At 46.8% G+C, this 16,077-nt stretch overlaps 1 protein-coding gene across 2 annotated transcripts in view; it reads left to right on the top strand.

Annotated features, from left to right (window-relative positions):
* The window catches only part of TTLL1 (TTL family tubulin polyglutamylase complex subunit L1), a 123,060-nt gene extending 108,148 nt beyond the window's left edge, over positions 1 to 14,912 (top strand). For both annotated transcript variants that reach the window (XM_075602801.1, XM_075602802.1), the window contains exons 8-10: positions 8,435 to 8,521; positions 11,028 to 11,191; positions 13,605 to 14,912. In XM_075602801.1, the coding sequence (XP_075458916.1) occupies positions 8,435 to 8,521; positions 11,028 to 11,191; positions 13,605 to 13,734 (381 nt within the window). In that variant the 3' untranslated portion in view covers positions 13,735 to 14,912. The remainder of the gene's footprint in view (positions 1 to 8,434; positions 8,522 to 11,027; positions 11,192 to 13,604) is intronic.
* Positions 14,913 to 16,077: the final 1,165 nt, after the last annotated feature.

Raw genomic sequence — 16,077 nt, forward strand, 5'->3', positions numbered from 1 at the left:
TTTAACCCGGGGGTGGGCAGCTTCAGTCCTCAAGGGCCACCAACAGGCCAGGTATTTGTGATATCCCTGCTTCAGCTTGAGGACTGGAGTTGGACACCCCGTTATAGAGAGTTAGCAGGCCCAGGAGACGAGACAGGCACTCTCTCTGGGCGATGGAAAGGGGTGCCACCCCGGTGCAGGGGATTCCGAGGCCACGCGGTGCTGCCTTACGGCACTAAGGCAAGCAGCGCCTTTTATGGCTCATTCACTTGAGCCACTGATTGAGCCACCTGTGCTGAAGCAGGGATATCCTACAATACTGACCTGTTGGTGTCCCTTGAGGACTGGAGTTACCCACCCCTGGGTTAACCCCTCGCTGCCAGTGGTGACTGCTTATAGTCTGCCCTTTGAAACCATACGTTTTTGGGATCAGTCAGGCACGTAAGTGATGTGGTTTATATTCCGCAAAGTATGATATCCAATTTCACATCCCATGTAGTAGACCTCACAAGAGAAACCGACATTTTAAAGCCAGCAAAGTTCCTGGAAGGTTGGACCGGGATACGGTTCTGCGATACCACAATCTTCTAGAGACAGAGCAGGGGGGCCGAGCATCTCGTCCGCTTTTTGTGTGTGTGCCGTCTACAGATTTAAGGGCTTATTCTACATCCGCCGACGCCTCCGAACGGCCCGTTTTCGGATGGAATTCCTCGTCTTGTTTCTGTGCAGACCTCTGCTATCACAGAACGGTATTTCCTACAATGTAGCCAAAATGGTAAAATACAGATTGTTAGTTAGAATGCTAAGCACAAGTGAAAATTAATTGTACCCAGCTGATTACCATTTTTTAATCCTCATTCTCAGTCGAGATCTGTATTTTATAGGCAGTTCACCCGACGTGTTTATTTGTATTATTATTTAAGACAATAGAAAAAATGTGTGATGCTCTAAAGACAAAACTGAGATGTAAGGCAATAGTGAATATAATAGGAAGACAACCTTTAAGCATGTGAATGTCCTGATGGATCTAGTCAGGTAATGAGCTATCCCACAAGGCACAGAGGTAAGGATAATTACCAGTTGATGACCAGAAGACAAACGATCCTTTGAATGTAATTGAGGTAAAGCTGGAACGGACTCACTTATGAAAGTTGATCCACGATAAACAGCAAGTCCCAGCGATCCAGCACCTCCAGGTTGAATGTGCATCCGTTGTTGGAGAATCTTCACAGGAAAGAGGGAGGAAAAAAACGAAGCACTATATCCAGTGCTGTAAAAACAGCCGATGAAACCACAAGGTGTACGTTCCCAGTAATAAAGCTATTTATTGGATCAAAAATATGTTACAAAACACACCAACGCGTTTCGGACTTAGACAGTCCTTTATCAAGGTGAATATACAAATTCTAAAAGGAGTGCGATTTATACTTACCCCAGAGCCGCGTGGACCAGTTGCGGTGACTTCCGGGTACATCACGTGCCACGGGCGCTGAACCCATGACCTGCGACGTCATCCCGTCAGTGGGCGCAGTAGTAATGCATAATGATGTCACGCGCCTGTAGGGGTTATGCATTACTACTGCGCCCATGGACGTCGCAGGTCATGGGTTCAGCGCCCGTGGCACGTGATGTACCCGGAAGTCAGCGCATATTTGTGGTTTCATCGGCTGTTTTTACAGCACTGGATATAGTGCTTTGTTTTTTTCCTCCCTCTTTCCTATTATTATTTAAGGACTTGTTTACCAGAGATCTCGTATGATGTCAAAATCTGTTTTCCTCCCTAGTTTTTTTCCTGCTCAGTGATTTTATTTAAACGGTGTATTTTATGCCTAACAAATTGGAGCAAACCCTAAATATGGCTGCGAGGCCCCTCACTAAGTCAAGGGTCCTCCACTGCAGAGCGTGAGAATGGGCCTCACAATGTGACATTTCTGTGAGACCCCTCCTCGCTTCCGGAGCAGGGGATCCCGTGTCTGCTGGGGGCAGGGTCTGTAATGCCAGGATGCGGGGTCACTGATGGGGTCAGTGATGCCAGGATACGGGGTCGGTGATGGGGGCAGGATCTGTAATGCCAGGATACGGGGTCTCCAATGCCAAGATGCAAGGTCTTGGGGGGCAGGGGCAGTGATGCCTGGATGTGGAGTCATTGATGGGGCCAGCGTCTGTAATGCCAGGATACAGGGTCAGTGATGGGGACAGGGTCTGTAATGCCAGGATACGGGGTCAGTGATGGGGACAGGGTCTGTAATGCCAGGATACAGGGTCAGTAATGGGGACAGGGTCTGTAATGCCAGGATACGGGGTCAGTGATGGGGACAGGGTCTGTAGTGCCAGGATACGGGGTCAGTGATGGGGACAGGGTCTGTAATGCCAGGATACGGGGTCAGTGATGGGGACAGGGTCTGTAATGCCAGGATAAAGGGTCAGTAATGAGGACAGGGTCTGTAATGCCAGGATACGGGGTCAGTGATGGGGACAGGGTCTGTAATGCCAGGATACGGGGTCAGTGATGCCAGGATGTGGGGTCAGTGATGGGGGCAGGGACTGTAATGCCAGGATACAGGGTCTGTGGGGGCAAGGTCTGTAATGCCAGGATGCGGGGTCTGTGATGCCAGGTTGTGGGGGTCAGTGATGGGGGCAGGGACTGTAATGCCAGGATGCTTGGTTAGTGATGCGGGGTCAATGATGCCAGGATGCGGGGTCAGTGATGGGGGCAGGGACTGTAATGCCAGGATGCTGGGTTGGTGATTGGGGCAGGATCTGTAATGCCAGGATGCTGGGTTGGTGATTGGGGCAGGATCTGTAATGCCAGGATGCGGGATCTGTGATAGGGACAGGGTCTGTAATGCCAGGATACAGGGTCTGTGGGGGCAAGGTCTGTAATGCCAGGATGCGGGGTCTGTGATGCCAGGTTGTGGGAGTCAGTGATGGGGGCAGGGACTGTAATGCCAGGATGCTTGGTTAGTGATGTGGGGTCAATGATGCCAGGATGCAGGGTCAGTGATGGGGGCAGGGACTGTAATGCCAGGATGCTGGGTTGGTGATTGGGGCAGGATCTGTAATGCCAGGATGCGGGATCTGTGATGCCAGGATGTGGAGTCAGTGATGGGGGCAGGGACTGTAATGCCAGGATACAGGGTCAGTGATAGGGACAGGGTCTGTAATGCCAGGATACAGGGTCAGTGATGGGGACAGGGTCTGTAATGCCAGGATGTGGAGTCAGTGATGGGGGCAGGGACTGTAATGCCAGGATGTGGAGTCAGTGATGGGGGCAGGGACTGTAATGCCAGGATGCTGGGTCGGTGATTGGGGCAGGATCTGTAATGCCAGGATACGGGGTCAGTGATGCCAGGATACGGGGTCAGTGGTGAGGGCAGGGCCCGTAAAGCCAGGATGTAGGGTTAGTGATGCGGGGTCAGTGATGCCAGGATGTGGGGTCAGTGATGGGGGCAGGGTCTGTAATGCCAGGATGTGGGGTCATTGATGCCAGTATACAGGGTCAGTGATGGGGGCAGAGTTATTGATGTCAGAGGCAGGGTCAGTGACGGGGGTGAGGTTATGACGTAGGGGGTAAGATTTAGGACTTTGTCTCTGCGTCTCCCAGCACAGTGAGATTGACCTAATACTGCATGAGACCTTGTAACCCTCCTGACCCGGCTCTAAAAGATAGTAATGTACAATGGCAGGGCTCGGTCTCTCGGGCCTACACAGGGTGCTGGGTAGGTGCAGGCTGGGCCTGGATGAAAGTATGAGAAAAAGATGGGCGCCAGGAACTCTTATAAAACAAAAAGGTGGTTTATTGATAGACGTCTAAAACATTCCACTGGTATTGACGCAAGCGGCACCTCCACCAATGTAAATGGCAAATAATAACTCTCGGGACTTCTTCCCCTGGTAGTTTCCAGTCCTAGCCAGGGGAGGTGCATGGCTTAAGTAACCATTGGAAAGGAGGGAGAGGAAACAGCTTGCAGGGAGGTTAGGATGCAGTGAGGACCTCCTGGACGGGCAAGATCAATGTGCGCGCCGGCGGCAGTATAGGCAACCCTATGAGGACAGCAGTGGTAGGTTCAACACTTTGAGACCAGGACAATTGGCATCTCTCTCCCACAAACTTAAGTTCCCCATTCCTTTAACAGGGGCTAGCTTAGAAAGGGCACGTTACTAACTAGGAAACAATAAAGGGTGGTGTAAGATGTGTGCAGAGGTATGCTAATGGGGACCGATTTTGGTGAAATTATAACCTGGCTTTATGGCGCCTGTTCCTTTAAACTCTGTGCAGCATGCTAAACAAAAACCTACTCCACTTTGAAGACTCAATAAACAATATATGCCCTAACTATCTTTAACTGGCTAGATGAGCCAGTTCCCAGTCCAAAAACATAGAACGGTTTATCAGGGAGTAATACTGTATATAGTACAAAAGTCTTATCTGAATGTACTGGTCCGGCGGTTCCAGTTCTCCAGATGCAGGCTTTGCAGTCCAGCCGCTCCCAGGAATATCAGTCTGGTCTTATTGTGTCTTGTAGTCAGCACCGCCTTTGTGCTCAAGACATTGTCTCTCTCCTGTGTCAGCACCGTTGTGTGCCAAGGAAATCTCTGTGTCAGTTTCACACAAGGCTTTTCTAGAGCTCTGATTATCCAGGTGGACCCTGGCCAATTGAGTGGCTGCAATGAATCGGCTCCCTGCTGGATTCAGAGCTCTGAGGCAGCTTTCTTTAAAGAGGGATAAGTCCCTGTTACAGGTGGCAGTGCGCATCTTACTACATATTCCTAAACACACAAACCGATGTACAGGACTCACAGTGAAGCACCCCAGTCAGAACTCTGAAGAACCTGCTTCAAGAATATAAGGGGAGGCTATATATGCCCTTACATTGACATCACACGGTGTGGAGGGGAGTAACTTGAGTGAGCCCACACCGTTAACCCCTTAAGGCAATCATCCCTTTATAGATACAAGAAGTCCTCCACGAGGGGGCTATAACCATAAAACACAGTCCTAATGCGTGGGACTTGATGGGGCTGATTTAGTGATTATAGTAGAACCTCAAATACATTATATTACATCTTTCCAGATAAGGTTGACACACTGTGCTCATTTGCATGTCATTACCCAGAATGTAGTGCGGTGTATGCTAAGGCCAGGCCCATGACCTCACCCGCGTGAAGCTACATCGGGGGACGTGTCTAGGGGTGTGTCCGTCATATCCCGAGGCTGGTTCGCCCCCTCCTGCGGTCGCACAGTCTATGGGCGCGATCAATGCCTTATGGCAATGTGATCGCGTTGCGCACGGACACCTCAGCGCGGTCTTCGGCAGCATGGACTTAGCCTAAGTGATAATTGGGACAGACAGGGTTGGAGACCTGTCTGAGGCGTGAATGTACCCACAAGTACTGTAGTATTTTTATTTGCTGTAGTCTGCATGTCAAACTGCTGAGTTCTGCCGGGTGGAGAAAGTGAACAAACAGGCCGAGTTGCTGCAGGTTTTGGGCCTTTTTACATAAAAAATGGCACTGACAAAAAAAATGGTTACTCTCCAGTTGTAATCCAGGGGGAGCATGAAGGGAAAAGAACATAAAACAGGAAAAAACAATCTAAGTGCAGACAATAAAATTCAAGTGATATAAATTCTGCGTTCTTTCTTGGCTCATATGTGATGTCTACTTACAAGATGTAAGTCAAAATCAAGCGGTTTTGACACTCAATGGTCTCTGCTGTGCAGGTATTCCCACCAGGTGATAGGGTCTCCAGCTCTCAGCTCCGCAGCAAAGTGTATGTAAAAGAAATACAGACCATAGTGCAGACCAGTATGATGTAAAAAACTAGACTTTATGGGGTTTTAAAAATGAACACTTACAATAAAAACAAGTATTTCAGGCATGTACCACAATCATTGTGATCAAAGAGAGAAGATTAATTGGTTTACACTTCAGGCTCACCCGCCTCCTCCGGTGTGACTTGGTGTGGACCACCACTCTCAGGGACTTTGTACCTCCAGCGGTGGGCGCATTGATCCAGGTCTCTCTCCCCTCGTGGGTTCCCTCTTCTGTGGGTCGATCACCTTCCCATAGCAGCTGCCCGCAGGTACTGTGGAGTTCTTCACTGGGATACAGCCTCTCTGATGGATGTTTCAGCTTCACTTTTACAACGATGCGTCACTTCCGCTCCGTCCCGATACGTCACTTCCGGTCGCGGTTCTGTGAGTATCTGTCAGTAAATTTCTCCTCCCCCTGGATTACAACTGGAGAGTGACGATTTGTGGGACTAGCGAAACCAGTCCCCACCAGCTGGGTTTGAGCAGGGGGTTTGAACCTTTTAATAATATTATCACGTTATTTGAACACAATATCACTGTTTAACAATTAATTGATTTGGTCAAAACATTCACTGTATATTATTAGTGTACACTAATAGAGTTAGCGCCGTTTTCTTTCACCTTCACGTAGAAAAAAAAAAATGGTTAGAAATCTGCTTAAAAGGGCGTCATGTGGGGTCCACTTTTAAAATTGGTCATCTTGGGGAGGGGGAACTGCACCTTTCTAACATAAATGTAATTCTGTGATAGCTGTGCTGCATTGGGATGTGAGAGTCCCTAGTGCAGGGGCGGCCAACTCCAGGGCTCATGGGCCACCAACAGGCCAGGTTTTAAGAATATCCCTGCTTCAATATCCCTGCTTCAGCAAAGGTGGCCCAATCAGTGGCTCAGTCAGAATAACTGACCCTTTTGCTCCACGGGAGGTTTCTGTCCTCCCTGAGCTCACCTTAGTACAGCTGCGTTACGGTTTGACCGCCCCAGTCAAACTCCCCACCTGCCACTGTCCTCAGAATGATTGAGGACAAAAGAAGCGGAGAGGCTCCACGGATTGAGGCTCCACGGATTGAGGCTCCACGGATTGAGGCTCCACGGATTTTGCAAATTGAAATATTTATTAAATCCAGAATGTTCCAACGTTTCGGCCGCCTGGGCAGGCTTTGTCATGGAATGGTATACGGTTGATCCCTACGGATCCAGTCTTTATAATAAATGTGGTACCTGATAACCCAGGTGAGTCCTATTCCACTGTGCAAATGTCCTTGATTTTCGCTCCGTTTCCATGATGTCACTCCTCTACGACATCATCCTCCCGCGCCCGCGCTCCCAGGTGTATGTCCTGTGATAGTGCGCATGTGCAGTCGGAGACCCCTTCCTGACCTCGCGAGATCCATACGATGTCATCTGTTCGCGCCTGCGCATTGGATTTGTACGTTCACAGTTACATTGTATCCCACCGGTAACCCGTTTTTCTTCTGTGGACGTGTGCTCGCTCTATCCACTATTTTCTTTGTGGGACGATTGACGCCTTGTATTGTCACCAACATGATCCGGCAGTGATTTCATAGGGGGACATGTGGAGACGGAGAATGACTGAGCCACCTGTGCTGAAGCAGGGATATCCCTAATACCTGGCCCTGTTGATGGCCCTCGAGGACTAGAGTTGGCCACCACTGCCCTAGTGGATCATTTGATTGCTCCGACGTGTGTTTGTGGTTTCCCCAGTGCTCTTTCCACGTCTTATGTGAGGCTCAGCCACGAAACGGCCACGCTGGCCAGCAATTTAATGTAGAAAAAGAAAGCAGCAGTTGTAAAAATATAACATCTTCTGATAGTTTGTGGAAAGGTATGTTTGCTAATTTATTTATTTTAAACATTTTTTTAAACATATTTTTTAATGCAGTCTACAGGAAAGATACAACATTACAGGGAGTCCCACCCCGTCTACACGCGAGCTCACCCCGTCTACACGCGCGCCCACCCCGTCTACACGCGCGCCCACCCCGTCTACACGCGCGCCCACCCCGTCTACACGCACGCCCACCCCGTCTACACGCACGCCCACCCCGTCTACACGCGCGCCCACCCCGTCTACACGCTCGCCCACCCCGTCTACACGCGAGCTCACCCCGTCTTCACGCGCGCCCACCCCGTCTACACGCGCACCCACCCCGTCTACACGCGCGCCCACCCCGTCTACACGCGCGCCCACCCCGTCTACACGCGCCAGAACAGGAGCCAGCTCTGGGAATGTAATCTGCAGAACTTTATCACTTACAAATCGTGGATTTGATGATCCTAATAAGTTTTAATGGGCCTTTTATACTGTGTATAAAGTGATTGTTGACATACAGACCTATGGACTGGGACAGTTGGTCACGTACTGTCGTTACACCTGACACTTGTGTTTGCGTACACCTGTGCAACCCAGCGCCGATCCTGGCAAACTGGACCATCCAGTAACTTTAGCCTCATTCAAAAGATTGCTTATAAGTTGTGATGCTTTTTTGACCAGTGAATGCATCCATTTGTCATATTTGAGAACATATGGATCTCCCCCTCTTCCGATGTGCCAGCTTTGTAATGGGGTGGGGTCTTTTTGCGTTTCGTCTTTAATTCTTCCTTTTTTTTTTCTTCTCCAGCCTGTAATGAACAATGACAAACACTGCTTTGAATGTTACGGTTATGACATCATCATCGATGACAAGCTGAAACCTTGGCTTATCGAGGTAAAGGATCCAGTTCTGTGTAGTGGGCTGGATGAGTGTTTACAAGGAAAGCACGGGAGGTTAGTTTAGTTTACATAGAAACAACACTACTTGTGGAAATAAACCTAAACGCATTTATTAAATGACTTATTGAAAAGCCAATCGATAAGGATATCCGCGCTCCATGCTGTCCCAAAAAATGTGGTGTAATACAGTATTCCCCGTGCAGCCGTCCGCAGGATTACTCTACTAACGCCTATAATGTGAGCTCCCAGGAGTGCGCTCACAGTGGCGCAGAAAGACAAGAAGCAGAAAGCGTCCCGAGGAACAGTTTGCAAAATATGGGATGTATTAGTTAAAGTCCTCTAAAGGACAACATGATACACATTAATAGCAGAATGAAACATACATGTGTGCTTAAAAGGTGTAGCGATCACAGATACACCGCCGGATACACAGCTGATGGGTAAAGGTAGAGTGGGTCCCGACCACAAACGCCATCAGCTGAATGGGAAAACCTTGATCCTCCCTCTCTCAACCGATCTGAGGCTCCACCAATGAAAACGCATGCAGCAACCTCACGTGACCTACGCGTTTCGCATTTACGTGCTTCGTCAGGGGGACTTACTGAAAAGATCATTTATCTTGGGAAAGTTTACAATGTGATCTTAGACATGTACAGAAGTTATTATTTATTTTTTCTAGCATGTGTCAGACTCTTAACCCCCTTGCTTCTTTAGCACCTTAAAGTTAAATGCCCATTTCCTCCAACTTCAGCCAAATGATCAAATTAGCAGAACTAGTCCCACGGATGGAAATGACAAGTGAAGCCGGTTCTGAAACTGAATTGGGGAACATAACCTTCAGGTCACTTGTTTTCAACCCAATGTCGGCGTGCCTCAGCCACACCACAATTTAGGAATAACCAAAGCATTTGTAACTACACGTGAAGGTCGTTACTTTACATTTCAAAGTCACACTGATTATAATGGGGAAAGCAGGTGCTCCCTCTGTGTTTGCTCCCTCCCTTCCTCGCCCCTCCACTTGTGTTCTGAGGCTTACTGCCCTCACCAATACTCTGCCGTGTCATAGGAATACCTACGTGTGTGCCAGCCACACGCCACGTGATCCCCAGCATATGTTCAGTGGGGGGAACACAGTGCTGTAGTCATAAAAAATACCCAGAGGGTAAATATACCGTACCACGCTACCGGAAGGATAATTAAATTTTTTTTTTTAAAGTGCCCCCAAATAAAAACGCACAACAAATCTGGAGTTTTCACCGGGATCCCTGTGTGAGCGGCCTTGCGAGCCCCCACTCCCCCACCTCCTCACTCTCACCCCACTCTATTTCTCTCCCCATTCTCGCACACCCCTCTCGCTCCCCTCCTCGTCACTCTCCCCTCCTCGTCACTCTCCCCTCCTTTCTTACTCTTCCTCCCTCATACACCACCTCCCTCTCTCTCCCCCCCCCTGCTCTGACTCTCCCCCCCCCCCCTCCTCTCTCTCACTCTCCACCCCCATCTCTCTAACTCTTCCCCCCCCTCCTCTCACACTCTTTCCCCCCCTACTCTCTCACACCCTTCCCACCCCACCCCCCACAATCAATCCCTCCACTCCACAATCTCCCCCTCAGTCGCTCAATCCCCTCTCCCCCCTCTGAGAATTTTAGCTTGTGCTCGGGAGGGATGGGGAAGAAGAGGGCTTGTTGCAATGCTGCTCCAGTCGGCTGTGCAGTCAGAGCTGGCCAAGCAGCATACGGCACGCTGGCGAAAGTTGGGTCCGACTTCCGACGCTGGCAACCAGATGCACCAACATGGGGAGGGAGAGCTGCTGCCGCCGCCTGAGACTCTGCTTGCTGCCAGGCTGCAGGGCGGGTTGGGGAAGTTTCCGGCGCTGGCCGGGCCCCCCTGGCAACACTCAGTACCGGCTGCAGAAGTTGGCACCGACCCGGCCCCCATGCGCTCTCCCAAGTAAAGCACAGGGTATACCCTAATGGTTACAAAATAACAGAGGGTATATTGCGTATACCCGCCACTAAAGCACTGGTGGACCGCTTCATATGAATGAGATATTGGATGGTTATCCACAAACATGCTACAGTATGTCTGAGGTGCTGTAAAAATACGGTTGATAACCACTTGTTTTAGTTTAATTAAAACTAATGACCAGGGCTAATCATTTTATAGGCAAGGAGTTATAAGATTCAAATACCCACATTTTATTATCCCCTTTGCCTTTCATTAGGCAAACAATAGACTCACATTGTTACATCTTCCTTCCTTCCTGCCTTTCATCCTTTCTTCCTTTTCCTAAAGCCGAGACTTTCCACATACTTTCACAAGTCTCCGCTTCCCATGTACAGGAAAGCTGCGATCCTTTCTCCATTACAAGTATTTCTATCAACAATGAACCCTTCACGCCATGTTATGGTATAAGCAGATTTTCCGTGCAATGCTTGAACTGAACCTCGGGCTAAATGCAAAATGTTCTGAGGGTTTTTTTTGTTTTGTTTTTGTTGTTGCAGGTTAACGCTTCTCCATCCCTCACATCCAGCACGGCTAATGATCGCATCCTGAAATACAACCTCATAAACGACACGCTTAACATCGTTGTGCCTAACGGAGACATTCCTGACTGTAAGTGGAACAGATTCCCACCCAAGGAAGCTCTCGGGAACTATGAAATCTTGTAAGTTGTGATCGTGTCTACAATTCTTCGTATAATTCTGGCATTAGTCATATTTATTATACAATGTTTTAGCTTGTCTGGGGCACTTGGTCTCCCTCTTCGGTAGGGGGAAAAAGCTTGTTGCATAAAAAGCCCCTAATAGCAAAGTTGTTAAAGCCAAATATGTAAAAAAAATATGTTTCTAAACTCTTCCACCTGCAGCCTTTTCACTGCCCTAAGGACGAGCACACTGATTGGCTTTCTCTTCTTACATACTTACATACAGTAGTCACATTGTTACATAGTAGATGAGGTTAAAAACAGATATGACCATCAAGTTCAACCTATGCTAAATTTAGATGACAGATACTTTATCCTATATTTGTATTTACAGTATATTGATCCAGAGGAAGGCAAACAAAAAACCCAGTGAAATGTCAAGTAATAATATCTCATAAGGGAGGAAATAAATTCCTTCCAGACTCCAAAAATCAGCAATCGGATTACTCCCTGGATCAACACTCTTCCAATGTTTACTTATGTGGTATATCCCTGTATACCTTTCCTTTCTAAAAAGATGTCCAACCTTTTTTGAACATATCTATTGTATCTGCCTTCACCGGCTTCTTGCCGTCTCTCCCTGACTTCTGTGGTAGCCAGAGTGGCAAATGGCAATCAAGCTACAGACCTCACGGCAAAAGAGGGGTTTCTGCCTAGAAAACAAAGACCCCAAAACATTATAGTTGACAATTCTGATATTCCCTCCAAACACTAGGATTACAGCTATTGGAAAGGACACCATATTATTTTTATGGGTTGGTGGACAGTATAAATGGACCCCAAACAATGAACTGAACAGGTCTGGTAAGGATCTGAATATAAAGTAAATATTTCAGCTGTATTTCCTCTATAGAGGAGATTTAAAAAAAAAAAAAAAAAGGTTTAAGTGTTGAGAAACACTCTGATTATGTATATTCCTGTTTCTCACTCAACCTGTAACCACCGGGCTGGTTAAAGCCCACTGTGTGGCAACATTTTAACTCTTTATAACATTACTATTGCTTTATTTATTTATTTATGGTATCCAGACCTGCACAACTCCAGTCCCGGAGGGCCGCAAACAGGCCAGATTTTCAGGATATCCCTACTTCAGCACAGCTGGCTCAATTAGTGGCTCAGTCATACTGAGCCACTAATTGAGCCAGCTGTGCTGAAGTAGGGGTATCCTGAAAACCAGGCCTGTTTGCGGCCCTCGAGGACTGGTGTTGTGCAGGCCTGGTATAGGTCATACTCCAACTTTTTCTCAAAATAAACCACCAGACCATGTCTTTGAATTACAAGTGAATTAGAAACACTGTATGCTTATTTGACCGTGTAATTGGTAGATTATTCCCAGTACATACAGTAGCATAGTTGGGGTTTCATCATCACTTGCAATGTAATCCTCAACATATAACATTCAATGTAATCCTCAACATATAACATTCATTTTTTCCGATATTTCAATGTTCTTAAGGGATAAGCTGCTCTAAGTCTTAATCTTCCACACATCCTGCAGTAAGATTTCGATATTACTTACAAGATCTCAACCCTTTCTCAAACGGTTTCATAGATGTTCTTACCAAGACAACGCGTGAACCTTTCCATAGTTACAGCGTGCCGGGTTGCGCGCCTCCCATGTCTAGCAAGGATGCAGACGTAACCTCAATGCCACATGTACATTTCCCTACTAATTTAAATATATAGCTAGAGATCCACGTGGAACCTGGAGTCACGCTGATGTTTAATTGTAGTAGGACAGGTGTGTGTTGTCTACTCGGGGCATGATATATGACTTCTGTTGGTTGATAAGTTGAAGATACTCCTGTAATAGTACTTGCAAAGCGAAATTGCAGTCACGGAAGAGTTTAAGATACCAGAATGTGGTCGGAAGAGCGTGTGCGCTAATGATCTGCCCAGACTATAAAGAACATTGCCCGGTTCATAGTAACTGATTAGATTGTTTCTAAAAAAAAACATTTCCAGCAAAAAAGTGCAAGTGACCATGTAGATCCCCGATGCGTTTCACAGCTCCTCATATTCCCAAGGGGAAGCACCTCGGGGGTTCAACGTGTTGACGCGCAGCATATTTGTGCCCTCGCATTATGTATGGAAGAAATTAATTATGTATGTTAAACGAATTGTATAACGAAAGTTAATAGATATGTCAATAAACAAAATATACATTATTAAACCCGTCAAGCTGAAAACCCCAAGCAAAGCATAGAATGCATGTGAGTTATATCTGAATTGTGACATGTATTGCTTGTTATGATGCTTTGAAATACTATTAATCCTCTTATAGCGCTTTTTGTAACCTCGTTGCTGCCAGAGAAGCCTTAACTATTATTATGTATGTTGGAAGTTGATGGAACTGTCGCCATTCCTGACCCAGGTACGATGAAGAGTCTGCACAAGCTGACGGAACAGATCGAGACGTAAGGAATCGAGCAGGACAACCACTTGGCCTCAAAGGAAACCGGGCCAGAGATTCTGGGAAGTCTGCGCCTACAACGTGGAAATAGTGAAAGCGAAAAGTACTTGTTGAACGATTACCATTCGGTCACCAAGCTCATGGGTCACGAAGCATGGATGAAAGAGAACAGTGACCCATTTGCCTCTGTACAGTCTGGAGCTGTATGTTCTGAAAACCAGCTTACTCTATCACATGTCCACCATTATTGAAATGTAGCCTCCAGTATATAGAGGTGGGGACAATAGGGTGTGTGCAGGTCTGATGGTAGTAACGCTAATTCGACTTCCTATGGCAAGGTCTCGTAGAGTTGGAGGAGCTTAGAGCAGGGATGCTCAACTCCAGTCCTCAACCCCCCCTTGTCCCCCAACAGGTCAGGTTTTCAGGATATCCCAGCTGCAGCACAGGTGGCACAATCAGTCCCTGCTTCAGCACAGGTTGTTCAATCAGACGCCCAGTCTTTGATTGAGCCACTTGTGCTGAAGCTGGGGTATCCCGAAAACCTGACCTGTTGGGGGGGGATTGAAGACTGGGGTTGGGCACCCTTGGTTTAGACCATTGAAATAATATGAAGAGGAGAGAATACAGCACAGTTTTAGGAGATGAGGTTCAGTGGAAACAGAGGGACCTCCATCCATGCAAGACCAGCTCTATCACCAAAGAGGTGGGGGGGACGACAAAAAAGGAGGGGATGTCACATTCTTGACTAAAGAGGTTGACATAATTAACAAATATGTTGGCACTTCACAAATAAACGCCAATAATACATGCATACAATGCAGACTCTCATTCCAGATTAGTTTATACTTTTGCATGTACAGTTAGTTTATATTTTTGCATGTTTAGTAACTGTATCTTTAGGCCCTCATAGATTGGTGTACGCATGGCAGCTCTGCACTTGTAGATTTGTAGATTAATATATTGACTTTAACACACTCTTTGGAACAGTCTGCCTTGTACAGTTCCAGAAGCCCCTTCTCTGTAAATCTATAAAAACAGGCTCAAAATCTACCTGTTTACCCAGGCATTTAATTCATGCCCCATAACCTGTCCGGCATTTAGTAGCTACAGTACCGACCCTTCCTGTATTGTAACTTTCTTTGTTTGGTCTCGTTTATAACCTTGAATGTTTTCTACCTTTTCCCTTTTTGTAACTGTGAAAAGTGCTATATAAATAAAGTTGTTGTTATTATTATTAAACTAGTAATAATGACACATTGATGGAATTAATATTTTCTCGTCCAAATCTTCATGGGTGGTTGATTTTTATGTATTTATTCCAGAACCTTGGAAAGACTATATTATGTCATACCTGGACTGTGTCATTCTATACAGAATGTCAACTAACAACATTCCAGAATGTTCCCTACCACTCAGCCATGCTCCTACATGCAGATATGCCAGAAATCTTGGTTAAGCATGAAAGATAATAACAGTGTTGATCAAAAGAATGATCAGAAAAAGTTTCCCCCTAGAATAAGCACTCAATGTTATATATAGTACCTATCAATGGGCATAGTAGCCCTGCAGTAAATTACTGCTATTCAGGTCAATTGACCCAGAATCACCGGAGAAATAAAAAATAATAAAATTTTATTACTTCTATATTGAAAATTAATTAAATTACAGCAATGTAGGTGCCTTGATCCATTGAAAAGAACTAATAGTCATTAATGCACGTTGTGAAGATTGGAAGAGGCACTGCAAGTGAAGCAGAATTAAATAACACTGCTTCAAACACGTGCCGATGTGCATAACAGCATTACATTAACCAACACACATCTGGGCACAGAGCGGGAATAACATCCCATTATGTTTAGGATGACATTAGCGACAAAGTTAATTGCAATTATGTTAATTGGTAATTAATGAGATTCTGCTAGTGGCAATTCTAAAGAGACAGTCCCATCGCAGTTCGATTATAATGCAGCCATGAGTATAAACTAAGGTTGGCCAACTCCAGTCCTCAAGGGCTACCAACAGGTCCAGTTTTAAGGATATCCCTGCTTCAGCACAGGTGACTCAATCAGTAGCTCAGTCTTTGACTGAGCCAGCTGTGCTGATGCAGGGATATTCTGAAAGCCTGACCTGTTGCTGGCCTTTGAGGAATAGTTGGCCAACCCTGGTATAAACACATAGCTCCACAGCTACAAACGATATCCTATCCCTGGATGGAAATATATTGCTAACTAAGGCCGCGCGTATAGCGCCCGTGACCGGCGACGTCACCCGTCGCCGCTAGCGAAAGTTATATTTCGCTTTGTGGCTGCGTCGCGGGCATCCGAGCATTTGATTTGTTCAGGGGCTGTCACATGAGACGACAGCCCTTGAAAAATCAAATATTCCCGGCTTAAAAAAAGTCCGCGACGCGACGTCGCTCCGTCGCATTGCCGCC

The sequence above is a fragment of the Ascaphus truei genome, chromosome 5, assembly GCF_040206685.1.
Source record: "Ascaphus truei isolate aAscTru1 chromosome 5, aAscTru1.hap1, whole genome shotgun sequence".
NCBI classification, from domain to species: Eukaryota; Metazoa; Chordata; class Amphibia; order Anura; family Ascaphidae; genus Ascaphus; species Ascaphus truei.